The sequence below is a fragment of the Symphalangus syndactylus genome, chromosome 18 (assembly GCF_028878055.3).
Source record: "Symphalangus syndactylus isolate Jambi chromosome 18, NHGRI_mSymSyn1-v2.1_pri, whole genome shotgun sequence".
Taxonomy (NCBI): Eukaryota; Metazoa; Chordata; class Mammalia; order Primates; family Hylobatidae; genus Symphalangus; species Symphalangus syndactylus.
Genome location: NC_072440.2, coordinates 58,464,268 through 58,489,477, shown reverse-complemented (window position 1 = coordinate 58,489,477; position 25,210 = coordinate 58,464,268). Strand labels below are relative to the sequence as shown.

At 43.0% G+C, this 25,210-nt stretch overlaps 1 protein-coding gene across 7 annotated transcripts in view; it reads right to left on the bottom strand.

Moving 5' to 3' along the window:
* The window catches only part of CHEK2 (checkpoint kinase 2), a 55,990-nt gene that overhangs the window by 7,512 nt on the left and 23,268 nt on the right, over positions 1 to 25,210 (bottom strand). For 4 of the 7 annotated variants that reach the window (XM_063623404.1, XM_055252867.2, XM_055252870.2 and 1 more), the window contains 7 exons: positions 24,481 to 24,571; positions 16,019 to 16,127; positions 14,118 to 14,171; positions 8,208 to 8,269; positions 4,517 to 4,616; positions 1,633 to 1,719; positions 423 to 586 (listed from right to left, as the gene is read on the bottom strand). In XM_063623404.1, the coding sequence (XP_063479474.1) occupies positions 423 to 586; positions 1,633 to 1,719; positions 4,517 to 4,616; positions 8,208 to 8,269; positions 14,118 to 14,171; positions 16,019 to 16,127; positions 24,481 to 24,571 (667 nt within the window). The remainder of the gene's footprint in view (positions 1 to 422; positions 587 to 1,632; positions 1,720 to 4,516; positions 4,617 to 8,207; positions 8,270 to 14,117; positions 14,172 to 16,018; positions 16,128 to 24,480; positions 24,572 to 25,210) is intronic. The other 3 variants (XM_055252868.2, XM_063623405.1, XM_055252869.2) reach the window with 2 other exon arrangements.

Genomic DNA, 25,210 nt, shown 5'->3' with positions numbered 1-25,210 from the left:
CTTAGTGGCATTCAGATATAAAGATTTCTTTTTCAGCATAATGAAAAGTCAGATTTTTCTTTAAATCAATGGTCAAAAAGTGAGCTAGGCTGGGCACAATGGCTCATGCTTGTAATCCCAGCACTTTGGGGGGCCGAGGCAGGAGGATCACTTGAGCCCAGGAGTTCGAGACCAGCCTGGGCAAAATGGCAAAACCCCATGACTACAAAAAATAGAAAAATTAGCTGGGCATGGTGGTGTGCGCCTGTAGTCCCAGCTACTCGGGAGGCTGAGGTGGCAGGATCACTTGACCCAGGAGGCAGAGGCTACAGTTAGCCAAGATCAAGCCACTGCATGCCAGCCTGGACAACAGAGCAAGACACATTTGTGACTTCATCTAATCACCTCCTACCAGTCTGTGAAGCAATGAAAATATTTCTTACCAGATAAAAAGAATAACTCCTAAACTCCAGCAGTCCACAGCACGGTTATACCCAGCAGTCCCAACAGAAACAAGAACTTCAGGAGCCAAGTAGGTGGGGGTTCCACATAAGGTTCTCATGAGAGAGGTCTCTCCCAAAATCTTGGAGTGCCCAAAATCAGTAATCTAAAATTCAGTACAAAAGGGAATAATGTTGAACTTGTCATAAAATAAAAAGATTAACATAGTCTGCCAGTCCAAGAAGACACGTAGGCTAGATCAGTTTCTATTGTGCAATTCACACCTGCCATTAATCTGGAATCTACAGATTCATGTCTTTGCAAGTTAAGACATTTAATTTTGCTTAAATTAAAATTCCTGAGCCTAGGAATCTCAACACTCAGGCTTTCCAACTTAACCTATGTCCTCTGTAATCTTACAAAAAGCTTATTACCTTTATCACAAACACTTCAGGATTCTAATTAGTTCTACATGGTTCTTAGACCCCAGTGTCTCAAACTTGGCTGCACTATGGAATACCTGGGGAGCTTGGAAACACATGCTTATACCTGAGTGCCACTCTCAGCTTCTAAGGTAAAGCCTGGGTGTCATAAATCCTAACAAGAGATTCTAAAGTGATGCCAGGCTTGAGAAACAGGGAAAGGCAGGGCATGTGATTACTCATTCATTCATTCATTCACCTATTCTGAGATGATGTCTTGCTCTTTTGCACAGGCTGGAGTGCAGTGGTGCAATCTCAGCTCACTGCAACATCTGCCTCCCGGGTTCAAGTGATTCTCGTGTCTCAGCCTCCCAAGTAGCTGGGATTACAGACACCCAACACCATGCCCGGCTAAATTTTTGTATTTTTAGTAGAGATGGGGTTTTGCCATGTTGGCCAGGCTGGTCTCAAACTCCTGACCTCAGGTGATCTGCCCACCTCGGCCTCCCAAAGTGCTGGGATTACAGGCGTGAGCCACCATGCCTAGCCCACTCGTCCATTTAGACCCCTCCTCTCTCTCTAAGCACAAAGGTCACTTGTACACAACAGAGCTCAATAAATGCTCATTGGAATCTGGATAAGAGCAGTATCACCTGATCTCTAAAAAATTGGTAACAGTGAAAGGGTCAGATTCTCAACCTTTTTACGATCCCACTTTTTATTTGAGGAATTAAAAGTTGCTGAACAAGAATCTACAGGAATAGCCACATACAGAATGCCAATTTCTTACCTTTATAAGACAGTCCTCTTCTTGAGATGACAGTAAAACATTCTCTGGCTTTAAGTCACGGTGTATAATACCGTTTTCATGAAGGTACTACACAGAAAGGTAGGCATGACCCTCAGATTCATGCAGTAGATAAGTAGAATCAAAGTTATCAACACACACATCTCACAGCTAGGTGAAACCATAAGCCGTGATACACACAACCATATTCTCCAAAATCATAGAAAACTGTTGGGGTAAAGTTTACAAATTTGAGAAGATCTTTAAAAAGCAGGGAAATGAAAAAAGCAACTTAGAACAATTAATCTTTCATTTCCCTTTAAGATAATAAACACTCTTCACACGGCAGAAATGTAAGGTGTCAATTTCAATAAAAATTCAAATGAGTAACAGAAAATGTTTTGAGAACATACCAAATAAACACAAAAATTCCACCAAAATCATATATTTAGTTATTGCAGTCCTGATAATATTTTTAAAGGGAATCTATACAAATATATTTGTAAATTATCTGTTTATGTGAGTTAACCTATTCCTCAATGCAGACTGTCTTTGAAAACTCTATTGTCTGAAATAGCATATAAAAATGAACAAATACCAACATACTATGCCATATTTCTTTTCTTTTCTTTTCTTTTCTTTTCTTGAAACAAGGTCTCACTCTGTCCCCCAGGCTGAAGTGCAGTGGCACCATCTTAGCTCACTACAGCTTCAACCTCCTCAGCTCAAGCGATCCTCCCACCTCAGCCTCATGAGTAGCTAGGACCATAGACACAACGCTTGCCACTTCGACCAGCTAATTTCTTTATTTTTTTGTAGAGATGGGATCTCACAATGTTGCCCAAGCTGGTCTGGGACTCTTGGGCTAAAGTGACCTTCCCACCTAGCCTCCCGAAGTGCTGGGATTACAGGCATCAGCCACCATGTCTGGCCATATTTTTTTAGGAAACAAAATTTTCACATATCCACAAACTGTACTCAATTCATGTTAATATTCTTGGTTACTCAATATAAATAAATGGAATAAACCAATAAGGGAGCAATACACTGAGTAGGTGACAGCTACCATTAAAAAGGGCTTGCATTGTACCCCATAAACATGTACACCTATATATGCCCACAAAAATTAAAATTAAATTTTTTTTTAAAAAGGCTTGTGGGCGGGCACGGTGGCTCATGCCTGTAATCCCAGCACTTTGGGAGCTCAAGGCAGGTGGACCATTTGAGGTCAGGAGTTTCAGAACAGCCTGGCCAACATGGTGAAACCCCATCTCCACTAAAAATACAAAAAAAAAAAAAAATTAGCTAGGTGTGGTGGCAGGCACCTGTAATTCCAGCTACTGGGTAGGCTGAGGCAGGAGAATCGCTTGAACCCAGGAGGTGGAGGTTGTAGTGAGCTGAGATCGTGCCATTGCACTCCAGCCTGGGCGACACGGCGAGACATCGTCTCAAAAAAAATAAATAAATAAAATAAAAATAAATTTAAAAGGCTTGTGTTTATGGGCTTCAATCTTCTCTGGATGTCCCTCTGGGCTAGAACAAAAATTTTTTGCAAAACCTTCACTGGGAAATGGATCTGGTGAAACCTCCAGGGAGGGCAAACCTAGGTAGATCAATCACAGAAAAATTTCTCTCGATCCTCACTCTGTACAAGGATTGCTCCCAATCACTGCATTTCCTGCAAGGAGTGGGTTTTCAAGAAGAGACTGTGGAAGGGAATGGCCACAACCACATTTGGTCTAGGAAATGCTGATGTTCCTCAAAGCAAGTGCCACCAGCTATTCTTTCATCTAACACTCACTGAATAGAAATGGCTATGTGCATGCCCTGCCGGCCCGCCCACTGCAGGGAACAGGATGCTGCACCTGAAGGGAAACACCTAGTTCTGAGCCATGGGGGACCAACCCATCTGTCACAATCATCACAACTTGCAGCTCTGCCCTCAAACCTGCCCAGCTCCCACTCTGAGTTAAGAGACTTCTACAAGGATCAAACAAAACTAATGAACTAATGATCAAGACCCCTCCAGAAATACCTCCAAGCTGAAGATAGGTGACATAAGGCCATGTTATCTCTTTTTTTAAAGACAGAGTCTCATTCTGTTGCCTAGGCTGGAGTGCAGTGGCTCACTGTAGCCTTAACCTCCCAGGCTCAAGCCATCCTCCCACCTCAGATCTCCAGAGTGGCTAAGACCATAAGTGCCCGCCACCATGCCTGGCTATTTTTATTTTTTGTAGAGATGGGGCTCCCACTATATTGCCCAGGCTGGTCTTAAACTCTTGGGCTCAAGTGATCCTCCAGCCTTGGCCTCTCAAAGTGCTGGGATTACAGGCATGAGCCACTATGCCTGGTCTATTTATTTCTTTAATTCCCTTTCTTACTTTCTCTTAAGCTACACAGTGAGAGCTTTTTGTTTTTGTTTTTGTTTTTTTTTGAGATGGAGTCTCACTCTGTCGCCAGGCTGGAGCACAGTGGCACGATCTCAGCACACTGCAACCTCCGCCTCCCAGTTCAAGTGATTCTCCTGCCTCAGCCTCCCGAGTAGCTGGGACTACAGGCACGCGACACTACGCCCAGCTAATTTTTGTATTTTTAGTAGAGATGGGGTTTCACTATGTTGGTCAGGATGGTTTTGATCTCTTGACCTCGTGATCCACCTGCTTGGCCTCCCAAAGTGCTGGGATTATGGGCGTGAACCACCGCGCCTGGCCAGTGAGAGCTTTTTCATCTCAGTGAAAGGAGTAGGACATTTTTGCCAAGAAGAGAATAGCAAACACACAGATTCTCTTCTGAGTTTTAATTCACGGTCCCTCAATTTCTGCCTAATTCAGGGAGTAATTCAACTAAAAGAAAGTCAGCTGTCAAAAGAATTGAGGGCTTCTTTTACCTGCACAGCCAAGAGCATCTGGTAAAAATAGAGCTTGCAGGTAGCTTCTTTCAGGCGTTTATTCCCCACCACTTTGTCAAACAGTTCTCCCCCTTCCATCCTGAAACACAAAGGCAAGGCAAGGGGTTCATTCCTTGGGGAAAAAGCACTTGGACAGAAGACAATAAAACAAACAAAACAAATTCATTAAGACAAGCAAACAGTTGACATTTTTATTCACTTCTGACTCCCATTTTTAAAACTAATAAGGTAATAAGTCTTATTCACAATCAGATGTCCCAGTTGGAAACTAAGGAACGAGATGAAAGGAGTGGGCATTGGAGGCACTTGGGGAACTTTAAAAAATCCGATTCAGTAGCTTGGAAGTGGGGCCCAGGAGTTGCTTTTTTTTTTTTTTTTTTTTTTTTTTTTTTTTTTTTCAGACAGAGCCTTGCTCTGTCACCCAGCCTGGAGCGCAGTGGTGCGATCTTGGCTCACTGCAACCTCCGCTTCCCAGGTTCAAGTGATTCTCGTGCCTTAGCCTCCCAAGTAGCTGGGATTACAGGTATGCGCCACCATGCCCGGCTAATTATTGTATTTTTTTTAGTAGAGACAACGTTTTGCCATGTTGGCCAGGTTGGTCTCAAATTCCTGGCCTCAAGTGATCTGCCCACTTTGCCCTCCCAAAAGTGCTGGGATTACAGGCATAAGTCACCGCACCCAGTCAGGAGTTTGCATTTTTATCACACACCACAGATGATTCTGAGACTGATGTAGAAGAGCAAACAGAAATTTACAGACAACCAGGATCTGAACCCTACCTCTACCATTTCCCAGCTTTTGGACTTTGGGAAAGCTATTTAACCTCTCTGAGCTTGTTTCTACCACTTAAAAAATGGGGATGATACCATCTACCTTGATGGTTGTTATAAAAATTAAGAGATGACTGATGTAGGAAAAGCTCCTGGCACAGGTGCTTGGCAAGGTTATTCCTTTATTTATTTATTTATTTTGAGACGGAGTTTCGCTCTTATTGCCCAGGCTGGAGTGCAATGGTGCAATCTTGGCTCACCGCAACCTCCACCTCCCAGGTTCAAGGGATTCTCCTGCCTCAGCCTCCCAGGTAGCTGGGATTACAGGCATTCACCATCATGCTCGGCTAATTTTGTATTTTTAGTAGAGATGGGGTTTCTCCATGTTGGTCAGGCTGGTCTCGAACTCCTGACCTCAGGTGATCTGCTCGCCTCGGCCTCTCAAAGTGCTGGGATTACAAGCGTGAGCCACCGTGCCCGGCCCTGTATTATCACTTTTATTAAACTGTGTTAACTGGATTCAGTCAGGTAACAATCTCCTATTTGATAGCAGCAGATCCACAAAGGGCTCCAGGCTCTCCTAGTGCTGTGATCAGGGGTGTTGTTTACCATATAGTCTTTTTTCTTTTTTCTTATGTTTTTTGAGACAGTTTTGCTCTGTCCATCACGGCTCACTACAACCTCCGCCTCCCAGGTTCAAGCGATTCTCCATGCCTCAGCCACCCAAGGAGCTGGGACTACAGGCACATGCCACCATGCCTGGCTAATTTTTGTATTTTTAGTAGAGACGGGATTTTGCCATGTTGGCCAGGCTGGTCTTGAACTCCTGGCCTCAAGGGATCCGCCCACCTCAGCCTCTCAAAGTCCTGGGATTACAGGTGTGAGCCACCACACCCAGCCTGTTGTCTATACAGTCTTAATGATCACCCTGCATAGATACGATTTGCCAACCAGGAGCAAAGCATTCTGTGCCTGCCACAATGGCTGCTCCCAGAAACACTTAATATTTATGCAGGAGCAGATATCAAGACAGGCATCTTCCAGAAATGAGACAGGAAGTTATTCTGATTACATCAAATAACGCAAGACATTATCGCCACTGAAATAAACTACCAAGACACTGAAAGATACTCAGGTGCCACCATGCAACCTGGTCCTGGGTTGAAAGGACCCGCATAGAAAGGCCTACCCAGGTAGACATTTCAGAGTAGAGTCATCCCTCAGTATCCATGGGGGATTGGTTTCAGGAGCCCTCTCAGATACCAAAATCCATTATGCTCAAGCCCTTTATATAAAATGGCATAAGATTTGCATATAATCTATGTATATCACCCCATATACTTTTTTTTTTTTTTTTTTGAGGCAGAGTCTCACTCCCATTGTCCAGGCTGGAGTGCAGTGGCACAATCTCAGCTCATTACAGCCTCGACTTCCCAAGCTCAGGTGATCCTCCCACCTCAGCCTCCTAAATAACGGGGATTACAGGCACGTGCCACCATGCCCGGCTAATTTTGTGTGTGTGTGTGTGTGTGTGTGTGTGTGTGTGTGTGTTTTGTTTTGTTTTTTTCGTACAGATGGGGTTTCATCATATTGCCCAGGCTATATCCTGTATACTTTCTTTCTTTCTCTATTATTTATTTATTTATTTATTTATTTATTTATTTATTTTTGAGAGGGACTCTTGCTCTGTCACCCAGGCTGGAATGCAGTGGCGCGATCTCAGCTCACTGCAAGCTCCACCTCCCGGGTTCACGCCATTCTTCTGCCTCAGTCTCCCGAGTAGCTGGGACTACAGGCACCCACCACCACGCCCAGCTAATTTTTTGTATTTTTAGTAGAGACAGGGTTTCACCGTGTTAGCCAGGATGGTCTCGATCTCCTGACCTTGTGATGCACCTGCCTCCTCCCAAAGTGCTGGGATTACAGATGTGAGCAACTGTGCCCAGTCTCTTTTTTTTTTAATTTTTTGAGACAGAGTCTCACTCTGTGGCCCAGGCTGGAGTACAGTGGCACAATCTCAGCTCACTGCAACCTCCACCTCCCGGGTTCAAGCTATTCTCCTGCTTCAGCCTCCTGAGTAGCTGAAGTAACAGGTGTGTGCCACCACACTCGGCTAATTTTTATATTTTTAGTAGAGACGGGGTTTCATCATGTTGGCCAGGCTGCTCTCGAACTCCTGACCTCAGGTGATCCACCCACCTTGGCCTCCCAAAGTGCTGGGATTACAGGCGTGAGCCACCGCGCCCGGCCCTGGATACTTTAAATAATCTCTAAACTACTTATAAAACCTAATACAATGTAAACGTTATGTAAATAGTGGTTCTACAGTACTGTTTAGAAAATAATAACAAGAAAAGTGTTTGTTCATGTTTGGTAGTGATACAACAATCCATTTTATTTTTCTAAGTATTTTCGATCTGAGGTTGGTTGAATACACGGATATGGAAACCCACAGTTATGGTGAGCCAATTATAACAATATTGCCCCATGGTGAGTACACACATGTGCCAGGTGCTCTGCTGGGGGATTTCCATCCCTCAGAGCATTTAATTCATACAAGAACTCTGCAAGTGGGGGTTCATTATAATCCCCATTTAACACTATGAAGATGAGACTCAGAAAAGTGAGGTAAACTCACCCATGGGTGGTCAGCTAGTCAACTGCAGAGTGGAGTTCAAGCCCTGGTCCAGGACCTGGAATCCCATACCACCTATCTTTGGAAACATTGGAGGGTTTTTAGGGTTGATATTAACCCCCTATACACACACTTTGTGGGCCCCACTACTACATACATACGTTGAGGTCCCCCAGGATGAGAAAGGCAAGCCTACATTAGATTCTTTGGTGGCTTTATAAGCATTTGAATGGGAACAGAAATTTTTAAAAAGTTTACTACTTACAATTCCAAAACAATATAATAATCTTCTGCATCAAAAAAGTTTTTAATCTTGATGATGCAAGGCTAAGAAGAGGGGGAGAAAAAAGGGAAATAGTGAGAAACTCCCAAGAGGAAAACCACAAGAGCTTAGAACATCTGCCCAGAGGGACAGGGAGGCCAAGACCAGGCATCTGGCCCCCTGCCTCCAGAGGCTTGGAAGTTCAATCAGGGGAGAAGGCAGACAGAATCTAGCCAACTCCTCAGTGAGAACATGCAAGAAATTTTCCACCCCGCCATGATGGTGAGAGACTAGTTCATATTTCATATGCAAGGATGCTACCTGGGAATGAAGGCTGGGTCTCTTCCCAGTCTTCTTCCTCACTGCCCCAGAGCAGAGGTACTCAAGGACAGCCTAAGGAACCCTGAGGGAGACTGACAAGTAGCATGAATAAAAGCGGTCAAGTAGGAGCCCAGCCATGCTGCCAAACAAGGGTCATTTAAGCTCTGGGCAACTGGAACCTCCAGGCAATTGGATCCCATGGAACAAGATCCTACCATTTTTCAAAGGAAGGGGAAAATTCTAATTTTATAAGGACTCTAAAACACACTTGGGTGGGGGGGCACAGAGACAGAGAGAGAGAGACAGACAGACACACACACACACCCCTATGGCTGATAGTTCATGACCACTGATCAATGCAGGGTGCATGGAGAACACTGAGGGTAAGAAGAGAATACTGCACGTTTTAAAATGCCTACACAATAACATGACTTCATACTTAGCACACCTATTTTTTTTTTAATTTTTCTTTCTTTTTTTTTATTTTGAGACAGTCTCATTTTCTTTTTTTGAGACAGAGTCTCACTTTGTCGCTCAGGCTGAAGTGCAGTGGCACGATCTCAGCTCACTGCAACCTCCGCCTCCCGGGTTCAAGCGATTCTCCTGCCTCAGCCTCCTGAGTAGCTGGGACTACAGGCGTGCACCACCACACCCAGCTAATTTTTGTATTTTTGGTAGAGAGGGTTTCACCATGTTGGCCAGGTTCATATTGAACTCCTGGCCTCAAGTGATCCACCCACGTCAGCCTCCCAAAGTGTTGGGATTACAGCAGTGAGCCACCAGGCCCGGTGGGCACACCTATTGTTTTTACAATACAAAAGACAGAAAACAGTTAAGCTCAGTGGGTAAATGAAAGATTTGGTGAGTATTCATCAGGGACACACACCCCAGCACAGAGGAGGACTGCAGTTATATGAGAATTAAAAAGAAAAGAGCCATCAGATTTTTTGGTTTTAGATTCAAAAGAGTGGTAAAACTTGCCAGATTGATCTTCCCATAAAGTGTATTTCATCATATTCATCACTCATCACTCTGATTAAGATCCTCCAATGGAACCTTCCCACAATGAATTGTTATATAGCAATGAATGAATGCCCAGTTTTCCCACCATAAATGGGTCTTGGAAGCATAATGTTGAATGAAAAAGGCAAGTCACAAAAGACTTCAAAGAGTATGATACAAGTTGAGCATCCCACACACAAAAATACAAAATCTGAATACTCCCAAAATCCAAATCTTTTTTTTTTTTTTTTTTTTGAGACGGAGTCTTGCGATGTTGCCCAGGCTAGAGTGCAGTGGCGAGATCTCGGCTCGCTGCAAGCTCTGCCTCCCGGGTTCACGCCATTCTCCTGCCTCAGCCTCCCGAGTAGCTGGGATTATGAGCGCCTGCCACTGTGCCCAGCTAATTTTTGTATTTTTAGTAGAAACATGGTTTCACCATCTTGGCTGGGCTGGTCTTGAACTCCTGACCTCGTGATCCACCCGCCTCAGCCTCCCAAAGTGTTGGGATTACAGGCGTGAGCCACTGCGCCCGGCCCCAAATCTTTTTGAAAGCTGACACAACACTCAAAGGAAATACTTATTGGAGCATTTTGGATTTCAGATTTTTGGATCTGGAATATTCAACCAGGAAGTACAATGCAAACATTCCAAAATCCAAAAAGATTCAAGACCCAAAAACCTCTGGTCCCAGGCATTTTGGATAAGGGACACTCAATCTATATCATTTTTATAAGATTCAGAAACAAGCAGTAAAACTATATTATTTAGGGATACACATATATGTGGCTTTAAAAAAAGCAAGGGGCCGGGCACGGCGGCACACACCTGTAATCCCAGCACTTTAGGAGGCCAAGGCAAGTGGATCACCTGAGGTCAGGAGTTTGCAACCAGCCTGACTAACATGGTGAAACCCTGTCTTTACTAAATACAAAAAAATTAGCTGGGCGTGGTGGTGCATGCCAGTAATCTGAGCTACTTGGGAGGCTGACAGGAGAATTGCTTGTACCTAGGAATCGCTTGAACCCAGGAGGCGGAGTTTGCAGTGAGCCAAAATCACGCCATGGCACTCCAGCCTGGGCAACAAGAGCGAAACTCCGTCTCAAAAAAATAAAATAAAATAAAATAAAATAAGCAAGGAACAGGCCAGGCACAGTGGCTCACGCCTGTAATCCCAGCCCTTTGGGAGGCCAAGGCGGGTGGATCACCAGGTCAAGAGATCAAGACCATCCTGGCCAACATGGTGAAACCCTGTCTCTACTAAAAATACAAAAATTAGCTGAATTAGCTGAGTGTGGTAGCACGCACCTGTAGTCCCAGCTGCTCGGGAGGCTGAGGCAGGAGAACCACCTGAACCCAAGAGGCAGAGGTTGCAGTAAGCCGAGATCGCGCCAGTGCGCTCCAGCCTGGCAACAGAGCAACATTCCAGCTCACAAAAAAAAAAAAAAAAAAAAAAAAAAAAAAAAAAAAAAAAAAAAGGGACATTACACACAGCATTCAAGGTAATGGCATTACCTCTGGGTAGAATGGGGAAAACATAAACAGGTAACTCGAGTCATATAGTCAGGTTTTTTGTGTTTTTTGTTTTGTTTTGCTTTTGTTTTTGAGACAGGGTCTCACTCTGCTGCCCAGGCTGAAGTGCAATGGCGTGATCATGGCTCACTGCAGTCTCAACCTTCTGGGCTCAAGCGATCCTCCCATCTCAGCTTCCCAAAGTGCTGGGATTATAGGCATGAGCCACCATGCACGGCTGTAAAAAGTACCTTTTAAAGGAGAATAAAGCCAGGAGCAGTGGCTCACGCCTGTAATCCCAGCACTCTGGGAGGCCAAGGCAGGCAGAACACCTGAGGTCAGCAGTTCAAGACCAGCCTGGCCAACATGGCAAAATCCCATCTCTACTAAAAATACAAAAATTAGCTGAGCTGGTGGTGGGTGCCTGTAATCCCAGCTAGTCAGGAGGCTGAGGCAGAATCACTGGAACCCTGGAGGCGGAGGTTGCAGCAAGCCGAGATCATGCCACTGCACTCCAGCCTGGGCAACAGAGGGAGACTCCATCTTATACATAAATAAATAAACAAATAAATAAAGGAGAACAAGAAGAAAAGGCACACATAGAAAAGGAACAGAGAGAAGGAAAAAGGGAACTGCTTGGTTCTGGTTGGCTTCATAATGGGCAGTGCCAGTACCTATCTGAAAATGGGTGGGGTCTGGAGCTAACAGAGCATGAAGAGGTGTCCGATAGTCAGAACCAGTGTGAATTACTTCCTCTAGTGTCCGCTACCTCCAGGGTCACTGGCTGGGGCTGTCACAGCTAAAAGGGTCTCTCTACCAGGAATCAGAAGCTACTAACCCACACCTTCCACTTAAGTCATACTGGGAAAGCAGTTCAGGGAATTAATGATCTCTGTCACTCTCCAAGTGTGTTGCCTGCGCTGAAAGCTTTAGGAACACGTCTCATTAAATTCTCACACTGACCTTGTGACATAAGTATTCTTATTGTCTTCATTGTATAGCTGAGGAAACAGGGGCTCCAATAAATAAAATGAACTTCTCAAATGACTTCTCAGCTTCTTTGATAGTACTGAGATAGGAACCCAGATCTGCCTCCACACTAAAGTCATGTGAGAGAAGGGAAGGACAGCTCTATCTGTGCTTACCACTGCCCGGGTCCACAAGACAGCTGGCATGATAAGTGTTTGAAAACTAATCACATCAATCTCTGACTCCAAAGGTCAGGCTCTCTTGGCCACTAGACTCTACTTATTGTTCCCAAGCATCAACATGCACTCATGGGGCCGGGAGCGGTGGCTCACGCTTGTAATCCCAGCACTTTGGGAGGCCGAGGCGGGCGGATCACGAGGTCAGGAGACTGAGACCACGGTGAAACCCCGTCTCTACTAAAAATACAAAAAATTAGCCAGGCGTGGTGGCGGGCACCTGTAGTCCCAGCTACTCGGAGAGGCTGAGGCAGGAGAATGGCGTGAACCCGGGAGGCGGAGCTTGCAGTGAGCCGAGATCGCACCACTGCAATCCAGCCTGGGCCACAGAGCGAGACTCCGTCTCAAAGAAAAAAAAAAAAAAAAAAACATGCACTCATGGGCCCATGTTTAATTCCCAAGAGTGCCTTGTGCCCTTGTAAAATGCAAATAAATATGTCTAGGGTTTTGAATTCTTCTCCATTGCCCTGGACACCGGATTTGTACAAACGTTATGTTTGAAGATCATCTGACATCAGAGAAAATTCCCTGAGCATTTGTGTTTATCTTTTTTTTTTTTTTTGAGACGGAGTCTCGCTCTGTTGCCCAGGCTGGAGTGCGGTGGGACGATCTCAGCTCACTGCAAGCTCCACCTCCCAGGTTCACGCCATTCTCCTGCCTCAGCCTCTCGAGCAGCTGGGACTACAGGCACCTGCCACCAAGCCCAGCTAATTTTTTTTTGTATGTTTAGTAAAGACGGGATTTCACCGTGTTAGCCAGGATGGTCTTGATCTCCTGACCTCATGATCCACCTGCCTCGGCTTCCCAAAGTGCTGAGATTACAGGCATGAGCCACTGTGCCCGGTGCATTTGTGTTTATCTTAAGGGTAGGTCTGATGCAACCCCACCCCAGAAAATTGGAGGGCTCCTCTCTCCCAGCAGGGTATGGTGGCACATGCCTATAGTCCCAGCTACTCAGGAGGCTGAGGCAGGAGGATCACTTGGTCCTAGGAGTATGAGGCTGCAGTGAGCTATGACTGTGCCACTACACTGAAGCCTGGGTAACAGAGAGAGACTGTCTCTAAAAATACGTGTGTGTGTGTGTGTGCGCGTTTGTGTGTGTGTTAAAGAGAGACTCCTAATCTCTTGGAAAAAGGACCTGGCAAATTCAGAGAGGATGAATAATTTGCAAAAGAAACAGAAGAAAGCCAAGCAGGAAGGTCAGCCACTCAGGTTCTCATAGGTTTTCAGGTCCACTCACTGAGTTCTAAAGGAAGCTGTTGAAGTACTGTATCAACAACAGTAATTGCTCCTCAGTTTCTACTGACTTTTTTGAGGGATTTGAAGAGGTAGAATAACAGAGAAGAAAGCTTTTTGCTGTTTGGAGGTTAAAAGCCAGAATAAGACCAGGCACGGTGGCTCACGCCTGTAATCCCAGCACTTTGGGAGGCTGAGGTGGGGGGATCACGAGGTCAGGAGATCGAGACCATCCTGGCTAACATGGTGAAACCCCCTCTCTACCAAAAATACAAAAAATTAGCCCAGGCTGGAGTGCAGTGGTGCGATCTCGGCTCACTGAAATCTCTGCCTCCTGGGTTCAAGCACTTCTCCTGCCTCAGCCTCCCGAGTAGTTGGGATTACAGGCATGTGCCACCATGCCCAACTAAATTTTTGTATTTTTAGTAGACAGGGTTTCACCATGTTGGCCAGGCTGGTCTCGAACTCCTGACCTCAGGTGATTCACCCACCTCAGCCTTGGAACTTTGGGAAGTGCTAGGGTTACAGGCGTCAGCCACCACACTCGGCCAATATTATCTTTATTATACTGAAAGGCTTTATACTCTTCTCATATTTTGAGATAGATAAATCTAAGTATGAGTCATATAATAATACTTACATGATTTAGCTTTTTCAAAATTTCTATTTCTGTTTCAACATTGAGAGCTGGGTCCTTTGATAAATAGAATAACAGAGTTTATTAATAATAATAATTGCCAATATTTAAAAAAAATTTACAGTTAAACTCAGTTGACTCAAGGCTGCCTGAGTTCCAAACCTAGCTCTATTCATACAAAGAAATCAAAGCCCAGAGGTCAATGACTTAAATACCTCACCTAAAATAACTTTGTAAAATGCTTGGCAAATAGTAAGCATTCAATAAATGGCCAGGCCCTGTGCCAAGCTCTTTATTTACAGAGATCATGTCTCATAAGCCTCTGAATCCCCATCTTACAGATGGGGCAACCAAGGCTCAGAAAACAGAAGCCACTCGCCCTAGTCTCCACAGTCAGAAACAAGTGTGTTTCCACTGTGTTCATTTTTAATTCGTAAACCCTACTTATTAGCTATGGAACTATTTACATTCATTAAAATGATAAAAAACATGAACAAGAAGGTGTTCAATGAAACTATATAAAGAAAATGTCAAGACAAATTTCTACTAATAGAGCAGATACAGCTTCCAACTTCAACAGCAGGCTCGCATATTTACTGAGACTCTGACAAGAGGAGGCTTCAGGGTACTAAAGTTGTTCTGTTACAATTCCAAAAGGATGAATCAAGTAACTCAACTTCCTGGGCTACACCCTCCACAAGCAAAGAGGAGATAGAATTACATATTTATGTAAAATGAACTTCAGCTAAGAAACCCAGATGTTTAATTTTAAGAGCTTGCCTCTTCCTATAAGCCGCTAAACTCATTACCAAGTCAGGGTATACTCTGATAATAGAATGGTCACAAAGGGTCCAATCTGATTCAAATAATGAAATCAAAACATAAAATTTTACTCCCAGTTTTTAACAATCTAGTTGGTATTTTCTTCTCCCCAAAATGGGAAACAAATCTTAGAATCACAGGGGAAAAGATCTACAACAAAGTGAACACAAAAAGGAAATTCCTCTTGCCATGTGAGAATGGCATTGTCTAGGGGGAAAAAAATTGATCTTTAAAGAATGTGAAAGTATAATAGCCAGAAACAGCTGGCCACAAGGGAAAACGTGATTAGAGGCTGTGTTTTACATTACTTTGTTGAGTCACATATGGAAAGACCAATGCATTTGGCCATCTCTCCCATACAGTAAATGTGGATTACAAAAAAGTAGTAAAATAAATGGCTGCTATAAAGAAAGGCTATTTCAATGATTTAATTAAAATGTTAAAACTCTATGGCTAATCCATAAACCAGGGATACTCACTGCCATATTACCCAGAACAGCAAAGAATAAGAAATTACCTAAATGATCAGCCAGAGAAATTGTTAAGTAAATTACAATAAAGTAGATGACATGAAAACTCAGTCATCAAAAAGGATGTATTAGGTAAAAGTCTATGCCATAATGCATTTGTGGAAAAGCAAAATACAAAGCTGTATATACAAGATGATTTCAACCATCTAAAAACACGATTTCATCTGAACAAAACCTAGAAGGAAAAGGAAAACTGAAAACAGCTGTGGGGTTACAGTGGGGATTATGGCTGAATTTTTTTCTCTAATTTCCTGTCATTTATTGTAAAAACAATCTTGTAACAACTTTGAACTTGGAAGAAGAAAAAAAAAAACTTCCCGCTATGTTCATTATCATGTACAATTAAATACTTTTGGAACCAAATTATCTACAAGTAAAAGTTTCTAGATTAATCAAAGATGCCCCAAAATTTTCCATGTTCTTTGATACTCACAAATTCATCCATCTAAGCAGGAGGTTATTCCTGAGTTTGAAAATCATCAATCTGAGATTATTTTGGGAAGTTATGAAGACGTGTTAATAAAAGGTGAGCAGCCTTTTATTGGTACTTACTGTCTCTCTTGCTGAACCAATAGCAAACTTCCTTTTGCTGATGATCTTTATGGCTACTTTCTTACATGTTTTCCTCTCGAAAGCCAGCTTTACCTCTCCACAGGCACCACTAGAGGGAAAAACAAAGACAGTGATTGTCTGAATGTTTTTAATTATGAGACCTACCGCTCCTGGGTCCGCTTCAAGTATTAGAATTTACAGACATTCCATATAACAACCTTTCCATTGTCCCTGTTTGAGGAGGACACAATGAAACTTCACCAATGTAAAATGTCAAGGGCTTAACAGCCAAAATCACTAAGTCAGCTCCAAATTCCACTTCTGAGCCGAGTAATACAAACATGAGTCTTACTGTAGCCCTGGATTGTGAAATTCCCAGAAAGATACTAAGAGAAAAATGAGAGAGAAACTACTTATCCGAGAGGCCAGAAAAACATTAACTAGAAACAGTCCTCCCTGGTCAAAAATGAGTGCCCAAAACAAATAACGGTAAATAGAATCTGCAAATGAATAACTTTAATGGATATATTTCTTTCCTTCTTATTCTCCATCTTCAAAGGAAGTGCATAAGCAGTTGACAACATAAGTTGCACCCTAAATCAAATCAGATTACCTAAGAAACCAAAAGTATTACACAATCAGCCTACTTTCAGCAACCTCTCACAGAGATTTGCAGTTACATGGGATACTACTCATGGAGGAGGAATGCTCTCCAAGCCATTACCCAGAACACAGTTAATCCTGAGTAGGATCTGTCCTCCAAAGCTTGGGTCGGCCCAAGATAATGGCTACTAGGGCATCAATTACCCATTATGAAGTAGACTATTATAACTATTGTGGGGTTTGAAGGGGTGAGTTGAGGGGTTTACCAAGACATCTTTTTTATTCTGTTAAATATACATAACACAAAATTTACCACTGTAATCATTTTAAAGTGTACAATTCAGTGGCATTAAGTACACTGCCAATGTTCTACAACCATCAGCATCTTATTCCAGAACTTTCTCATTAGCTCAAATGGAAACCCTGTACCTGTTAAGCAATTAAGCAGTCACTCCTCACTCTACCCTGCCCCCAGCCCTCAGCCCCCAGCCCTTGGCAACCACTAATCTGGTTTCTCTATATATTAATTTGCCTATTCTGAATATTTCATATCGATGTAATCACACAATATGTAGCCTTTCGTGTCTGGATTGTTTCACTTAGCATAATGCCATAACATTTGTGGTACTTCATTCCTTTTTACAGCTGAATAATATTCCATTATATGGAAGTATCATAGTTTGTTTATCTATTCATCCTCTGATGGACATTTATTTGGTTTGTTTCCACCTTTTGTAAATGGTTTCTTCAGTATGACAACAAAAGCATAAGCAACAAAAGAAAAACAATAGATAAATTACACTTCTTCATTGTGACTAAAGCTGCTATGAACATTCACGTACAAGTTTTTTGTTTTTTTTTTCTTTTTGAGACGGAGTCTCGCTCAGTCACCCAGGCTGGAGTGCAGTGGTGCAATCTCGGCTCACAGCAAGCTCCGCCTCCCAGGTTCACGCCATTCTCCTGCCTCAGCCTCTCCAGTAGCTGGGACTACAGGCGCCCGCCACCACACCCGGCTAATCTTTTTGTATTTTTAGTAGAGAAGAGATTTCACCATGTTAGCCAGGATAGTCTCGATCTCCTGACCTCGTGATCCGCCCATCTCAGCCTCCCAAAGTGCTGGGATTACAGGCGTGAGCCACCACGCCCGGCCTCATGTACAAGTTTTTGTCTGAACACTTGTTTCCTTTTTTTTTTGAGATATAGGCTTGATCTGTCGCCCAGGCTGGAGTGCAGTGGCACAATCTTGGCTCACTACAACTGCTGCCTCCTGGCTTCAAGCAATTCTCATGCCTCAGCCTCCTGAATAGCTGGGATTACAGGTGTGTGCCACCTCGTCCAACTAATTTTTGTATTTTTAGTAGAGACAGGGTTTCACCATGTTGGGCAGGCTGGTCTCGAACTCCTGACCTCAAGCGATCCACCCACCTCAGCCTCCCAAAGTGCTGGGATTACAGGCATGAGCCACCATGCCTGGCCTGAACACTTGTTTTTTAAATTGGGGAATTTATATACCTAGAAGGAGAATTTCTGGGTCACATGATAATTCTATGTTTATCTTTTTCTGTTGTTGTTTATTGTTGTTGTTGTTTATGCCCCATAGAGCTCAGATGTTTACTTTTTTAAGAAATCACCAAACTATTTTCCACAGTGGCTACATACATCATTTTACATTCCCATTAGCAGTGCATGGGGGTTCCAATTTCTCCACATCCTCATCAACAGTTACTAGTTTCTGTTTCCTTATTATGGTCAGCCTAGTAGGTAGGTGTGAAGTGGTATCTCATTGTGGTTTTGATGTGTATTTCCCTAATGACTAACGATATTCAGCATCTTTTGATGTGCCTTTTGGCCTTTGTATGTGTTCTTGAGAGAAATGTCTATTCTAGCCCTTTGCCCATTTTTTTCGTTTTGTTTTTAGAGACAGGCTCTCACTCTGTCGCCCAGGCTGGAGTGCAGTGCCTTTGCCCATTTTTAAATGGCAGGTTGTTTGTTTTTTTATTGTAGAGTTCTAAGATGTCTTTATCTATTCTAGACATAAGCCCTTATCAGATATAGGGCTTGTAAATATTTAATCATTCTGTTGGTTTTGTTTTCACTCTCTTGATAGGTATCTTTTGAGGCACAAAAGTTTTTAATTTTGATTAAGTCTAATTTATCTATTTTTTCTTTTGTTGCTGTGCTTTTGGTGTCTTATGTAAGAAACCACTGCCAAATACAAGGTCATGAAGAGTTGTCCCTATGCTTTCTTCCCAGAGTTGTATAGTTTTACCTCTTATATTTCATTCTTGGTTCCACTTTGAATTAAAGTAAGGTATGGTATGAGGTAAGGGTCCATGTAACTATTCTTTTTTAAATCAGCTCAAAGCACTTTCCAGTTTCCCTTCTCCTAGGAACAGTCACCCTTTGCCTGGGAATTCCTCCCCAAGTCCATGCAGCTCTAGCTGGGTGTCTACTGTGGCACAACCCCTATTCCTATAAACACAGGATAGCTACGTAACCAAAACTGAGCTGGAGCAGTGAGCCGTGATCATGCCACCGCACTCCAGCCTGAGACACAGAGCAACACCCTGTCATTCATTCATACATACAGCCAGAGTTGCCCTTGAAATCAAGTGCTGACATTGGGAGAGAGACTTCTCTCTGCTGTAGTTTCTAGACAAAGAAAATATCATTCTGTAGCCCCTGGTAGCCATTTTTCCTACCATATAGAGAGAACAATTCTGTAGGAAGCCAACAAACAGCTAATCAAGAGATGGAGCTAGAGCCCTGGTGACACTGCGGGAGCTCTTAGACGCAGTCAACCAGACCATCACAACTCAAAGACCATGAAGTAAAGCCTAATGACCTCCTAGATCCAGCCGTGCTTGAAGTAAGGATTTGCCTGTTTATTTTTATTTTTATTTATTTATTTATTTATTTTTTTGAGACAGAGTCTTGCTCTGTCACCCAGGCTGGAGTACAGTGATGCCATCTCGGCTCACTGCAACCTCCGCCTCCTGGGTTCAATCGATTCTCCTGCCTCAACCTCCCAAGTAGCTGGGACTACAGACATATGCCACCACACCAGGTTAATTTTTATATTTTTAGTAGAGACGGGGTTTTACCGTGTCAGCCGGGCTGGTCTCAAACTCCTGACCTCAAGTGATCCACCAGCCTCGGCCTCCCAAAGTACTGGGATTACAGGCGTGAGCCACTATGCCCGGCCTGGCTATTTCCCAGTTACAAAAGCCAGTAAACTTTTTCTCTTACCTGATTCATTTGAGTTGAGTTTCTATCATTTGCTACAAGTTACAGAATTCGTATTAAATCTTCCCTTAAGAAAACAGTGAATTCCATACATTTCTTCTTCTTTTTTTTTTTTTTCCTCCCGAGACATTGTCTCACTCTATCACCCAGGCTGGAATGCAGTGGCATGATCATGGCTCACTGCAGCCTCCACCTCCTGGGCTCAGGTAATCCTCCCACCTCCACCTTCCAAGTAGCTGAGACTACAGGTCCAACCCGCCACGCTCAGCTAACTTTTTCTATTTTTTCTAGAGACAGGATTTCTCTATTGCCCATGGCTGCCCAGGCTGGTCTTGAACTCCTGGACTCAAGCGATACGCCTGCCTCGGCTTCCCAAAGTGCTGGGGTTACAGGCATGAGCCACCATACCCAGCCTCATACATTTCTTTTTTCTTTTTTCTTTTTTTTTGAGACAGAGTCTCACGCTGTTGCCAAGGGTGGAGTGCAGTGGCGCAATCTCAGCTCACTACAACCTCCGCCTCCTGGGTTCAAGCGATTCTCCTGCCTCAGCCTCCCAAGTAGCTGGGATTACAGGCATGCGTCATCACACCTGGGTAATTTTTGTATTTTTAGTAGAGACAGGGTTTCACCATGTTGGCCAGGCTGGTCTCAAACCCCCGACCTCAGGTGATCCATCTGCCTCAGCCTCCCAAAGTGCTAGGATTACAGGTGTGAGCCACCGTGCCCAGCCCATACATTTCTTAAGAAAAGGTTTGACGGTTAGATTCCAAGCAACCAGTGCAAATATGGAAACACATCAGTTACTGAATTCAGTATCAGTAAACTAAAATTTCTCCCATATAATAAAGAGGATACTGTGCTTAACTATGTTGTAGGAATATAGATGATTATTTCCTTTTATGTACTTTCCTTCCATGTTTCCAAAAATATCAGTAGAAAGACCTTTGTGAGAAGGGAAGGGGGATGAAGAGCATTTTGTAATGTGGTAACAGTATCCTGATACTTTCCTAAAGAAATGGTTCTCAAAGTATGATAGGATCACCCCAAGAGGACCCCAAGACCTTGCAGGGCATCCGCAAAGCCACAACTATGCTCAGAATAATACTAAGACATTATTTGTGTTTTCCCTTCTCATTAGCTCATAAGTATGGAGACTTCCAGAGGCTACGTGGCGTGTGACAACATAACAGACTGAATGACGAAGCAAATTACAGAATCTAGCCATCTTCTAACTAAGCCAGATGTCAAAAAAATTTGCAAAAATGTTGAACAGTGCCTCTCTTCTCACTAATCTTTTTAATAATCATTTTTCATAAAAAATGTTACTCAGGCCAGGTGCGGTGGCTTACACCTGTAATCCCAGCACCTTGGGGGGCCGAGGCAGGCAGATCATGAGGTCAGGAGATCGAGACCATCCTGGCTAACACGGTAAAACCCCATCTCTACTAAAAATACAAAAAATTAGCTGGGTGTGGTGGCACAGGCCTATAGTCCCAGCTACTTGGGTGGCTGAGGCAGAAAAATCGCTTGAACCCGGGAGGCAGAGGTTGAAGTGAGCCGAGATCGCACCACTGCACTCCAGCCTGGGTGACAGAGCGAGACTCCGTCTCAAGAAGAAAAAAATAAATGTTACTCATCTTAAAATGTAGTAAATTTACTTAATGAATTAATATAAAAATGTCTTGGCAAAATGCAGCAGTTCACACCTGTAATCCCAACACTTTGAGAGGCTGAGGCAGGAGGATAACTTGGGCCCAGGAGTTTGAGACAAGCCTAGGCAACACAGCAAGACTCATCTCTACAATAAAAAAAAAATAAAAATTAGGGCCAGGCGTGGTGGCTCACGCCTGTAATCCAGCACTCTGGGAGGCTGAGGCAGGCAGATCACCTGAGGTCAGGAGTTCAAGACCAGCCAGGCCAACATGGTGAAACCTCGTCTCTATTAAAAATACAAAAAAATTAGCCAGGTGTGTGGTGGCAGGCACCTATAATCCCAGCTACCTGGGAGGCTGAGGCAGAAGAATCACTTGAACCCAGGAGGCAGAGGTTGCAGTGAGCTGAGACCACACCATTGCACTCCAGCCTGGGCAACAAGAACAAAACTCCATCTCAAAAAAAATAAAATAAAGTAAAAATTAGCCAGATGTGGTGGCACATCCGTGTAGTCCCAACTACTCGGGAGGCTGACGTTGGGAGGATTGCTTGAACCTGAGAGATCAAGGTTGCCATAAGCTGTGGTCACACTACTGCACTCCAGCCTGAGGACAGAGTAAGACCTTGCCGAAAAAAAAAAAAAAAAAAAAAAAACAGAAATCTCAATTGTAATGTCTAATACAGTAAATATCAATAGACTTAAACCACATAAACAAAAGCTTTTTGGAGTCCTTGATAATTTTTAAGAATGTGAGGAGTCCTGAGACCAAAATTTTTTAGAACTTTGCCCCAAGTAACATTCAATTGTAGGTTTCACTTCACATCCCAAGATAACAAGAATTCTAAACAGCACAGAAATGCAGTAACCATGTTTTTGGAAGATGATTAAAAAATATTCCAGGCCGGGCGCGGTGGCTCACGCTTGTAATCCCAGCACTTTGGGAGGCCGAGGCGGGCGGATCACGAGGTCAGGAGATCGAGACCACGGTGAAACCCCGTCTCTACTAAAAATACAAAAAATTAGCCGGGCGTGGTGGCGGGCGCCTGTAGTCCCAGCTACTCGGAGAGGCTGAGGCAGGAGAATGGCATGAACCCGGGAGGCGGAGTTTGCAGTGAGCCGAGATTGCGCCACTGCACTCCAGCCTGGGTGACAGAGCAAGACTCCGTCTCAAAAAAAAAAAAAAAAAAAAAAAATTCCAAAATTGATTGTGGTGATGGCTTCGCAACTCTGTGAATATACTGAAAATCACTAAATTGCACACTTCAAATGAGTGCATTATATGGTATATAAATTATATCTCAGTAAAGTTGCCTTTAAAAAGTTTTCACGAGCCGGGCGCGGTGGCTCACACTTGTAATCCCAGCACTTTGGGAGGCCAAGGCGGGCAGATCACGAGGTCAGGAGTTCAAGACCAGCCTGGCCAATATGGTGATACCCCGTCTCTACTAAAAATACAAAAATTAGCTGGGTGTGGTGGTGCACACCTGTAGTCCCAGCTACTTGGGAGGCTGAGGTAGAATTGCTTGAACCCAGGAGGCAGAGGTTGTAGTGAGCCAAGATCACACCACTGCACCCCAGCCTGAGTGACAGAGTGAAACTCCATCTCAAAAAGAAAAAAAAAAGTTATCACCAATAAAATTCATGAGGCAAAAGAGTTAATTTCAATTAATCATTATCAAACACATCAAAAATACACCTATCATGATGTATGAAAAATGCTCAACATCTCTAGCCATCAAGGAAATGCAAATTAAAACCACAATGATATATCACCTGAAGCCTGTTAGAATGGCTATTATCAAAAAGATGAATAATAACAAGTGTTGGAGAGGATGTGAAGAAAAGAAAACCCTGGTACACTGTTGGTGGAAATGTAAGTACAGCCATTTTGGAAAATAGTATAAAGGTTCCTCAAAAAACTAAAATTATAATTACCATATGATCCAGCAATCCCACTTCTGGATATATATCCAAAAAAAATTTAAATCAGTATGTTGAAGAGATATCTGCACTCCCATGTTCATTTCAGCATTATTCACAATAGCCAAGATAGGGAAGCAACTTAAGTGTCCACAGATGAATGAATGGACAAAGTAAATGTGGTATAGATAGATAGATAGATAGATAGATAGATAGATAGATAGATAAATAGATAGATACTATACACACGGCCAGGCGCAGTGGCTCATGCCTGTAATCCTAGCACTTTGGGAGGCTGAGGCAGGTGGATCGCTTGAGCTCACGACTTCATGTTGCCAGCCTGGGCAAGATGGCAAGACGCCATCTCTACACAAAATACAAAAATTAGCCAGGCATGGTGGTGCAAGCCTATAGTCCCAGCTACTTGGGAGGCTGAGGTGGGAGGATCACTTGAGCCTGGGGAGTGGAAGTTGCAGTGAGCCAAAATCGTACCACTGCACTCCAGCCTGGGCAACAGAGCGAGACTTTGTCTCACACACACACACACACACACACACACACACAAAAGGAAATAAAAAAAGAAATACTTGGCTGGGCGTGGTGGCTCATGCCACTAATCTCAACATTTTGGGAGGCTAAGGCAGGAGGATGGCTTGAGCCCAGGAGTTCAAGACCAGCCCTGGCAACACAGCACAACCCCATCTCTAAAATACAAAAACACACATTAGCTGTGCATGGTGCTGCACGCCTGATATCCCTTGACCTGGGAGATCAAGGCCACAGTGAGCTCTGATTGTGCCACTACACTCCAGCCTGGGTAACAGAGCAACACCCCGTCTCACAAAGAAATAAAATAAAAATAAATTGAAATGACTGTGTGAAATAACTCACAAAAATAAAAATAAAAAATAATACACAAATAGATACCATACAAATGTTATCAATACATAATGAGTGTTATAAAATCAGAAATGAGAAACTACCAATCACAAATGTATAGGGAAAAAATTAAGTGCAGTTACATAAGAAAATAATTTACCTTCCAAGAGTTTTTGACATGATGTATTCATCTCTTAATGCCTTAGGATAAACTGACTGATCATCTACTGTCAGATCAAAAAAGACAAAAACTAAGGAAAAAAAGAGTAGAAATGGGTTTCATTAATTTATTCATAAGAGGAGATCATTGATTCTAAAATTTATTAGTCATATGTAATATAAGAATTGTTTTTAACTACATTTAACATGTAACCTTAAGGAAATTAGTATGTATGTAATACAATAGGTATTAGTAGGCTAATACATATTGTACAGCCCTTGAGAAATAAATGGTAGTCAAATTTCATGCTTCAATGGAACTATAAGCATCACTCTGAAAGTAGTGCAAAAAATCCATAACATAACATTATTTATATTCCTTGACCCAGAATATTGATCAATTACACTAATATAAAATGTCCATGCAGATTTACAACAGGCCCAGAATCAAAAAGCAATCAATCAGTCTGAGCCTAGAAAAAATGGTCTAGGCAAGTAAATATCCCAATGAAAATCAGGCCATCAGTATCACCATACTAGTATTATCATCTCTCAGCCATTTATACCTTTATATATCCGGTATTAAGTATTCTATAGTACAAACCATATTCAACATATTTGTAAAGCTAGGTAAATAACATTTTCTAAACAAATTCCCTTTTTTCTCCATTATTTGGGCTGTATCTAAAAAAAAGTAATTTTTTTTTTTTTTTTTTTTTTTTTGAGAGAGT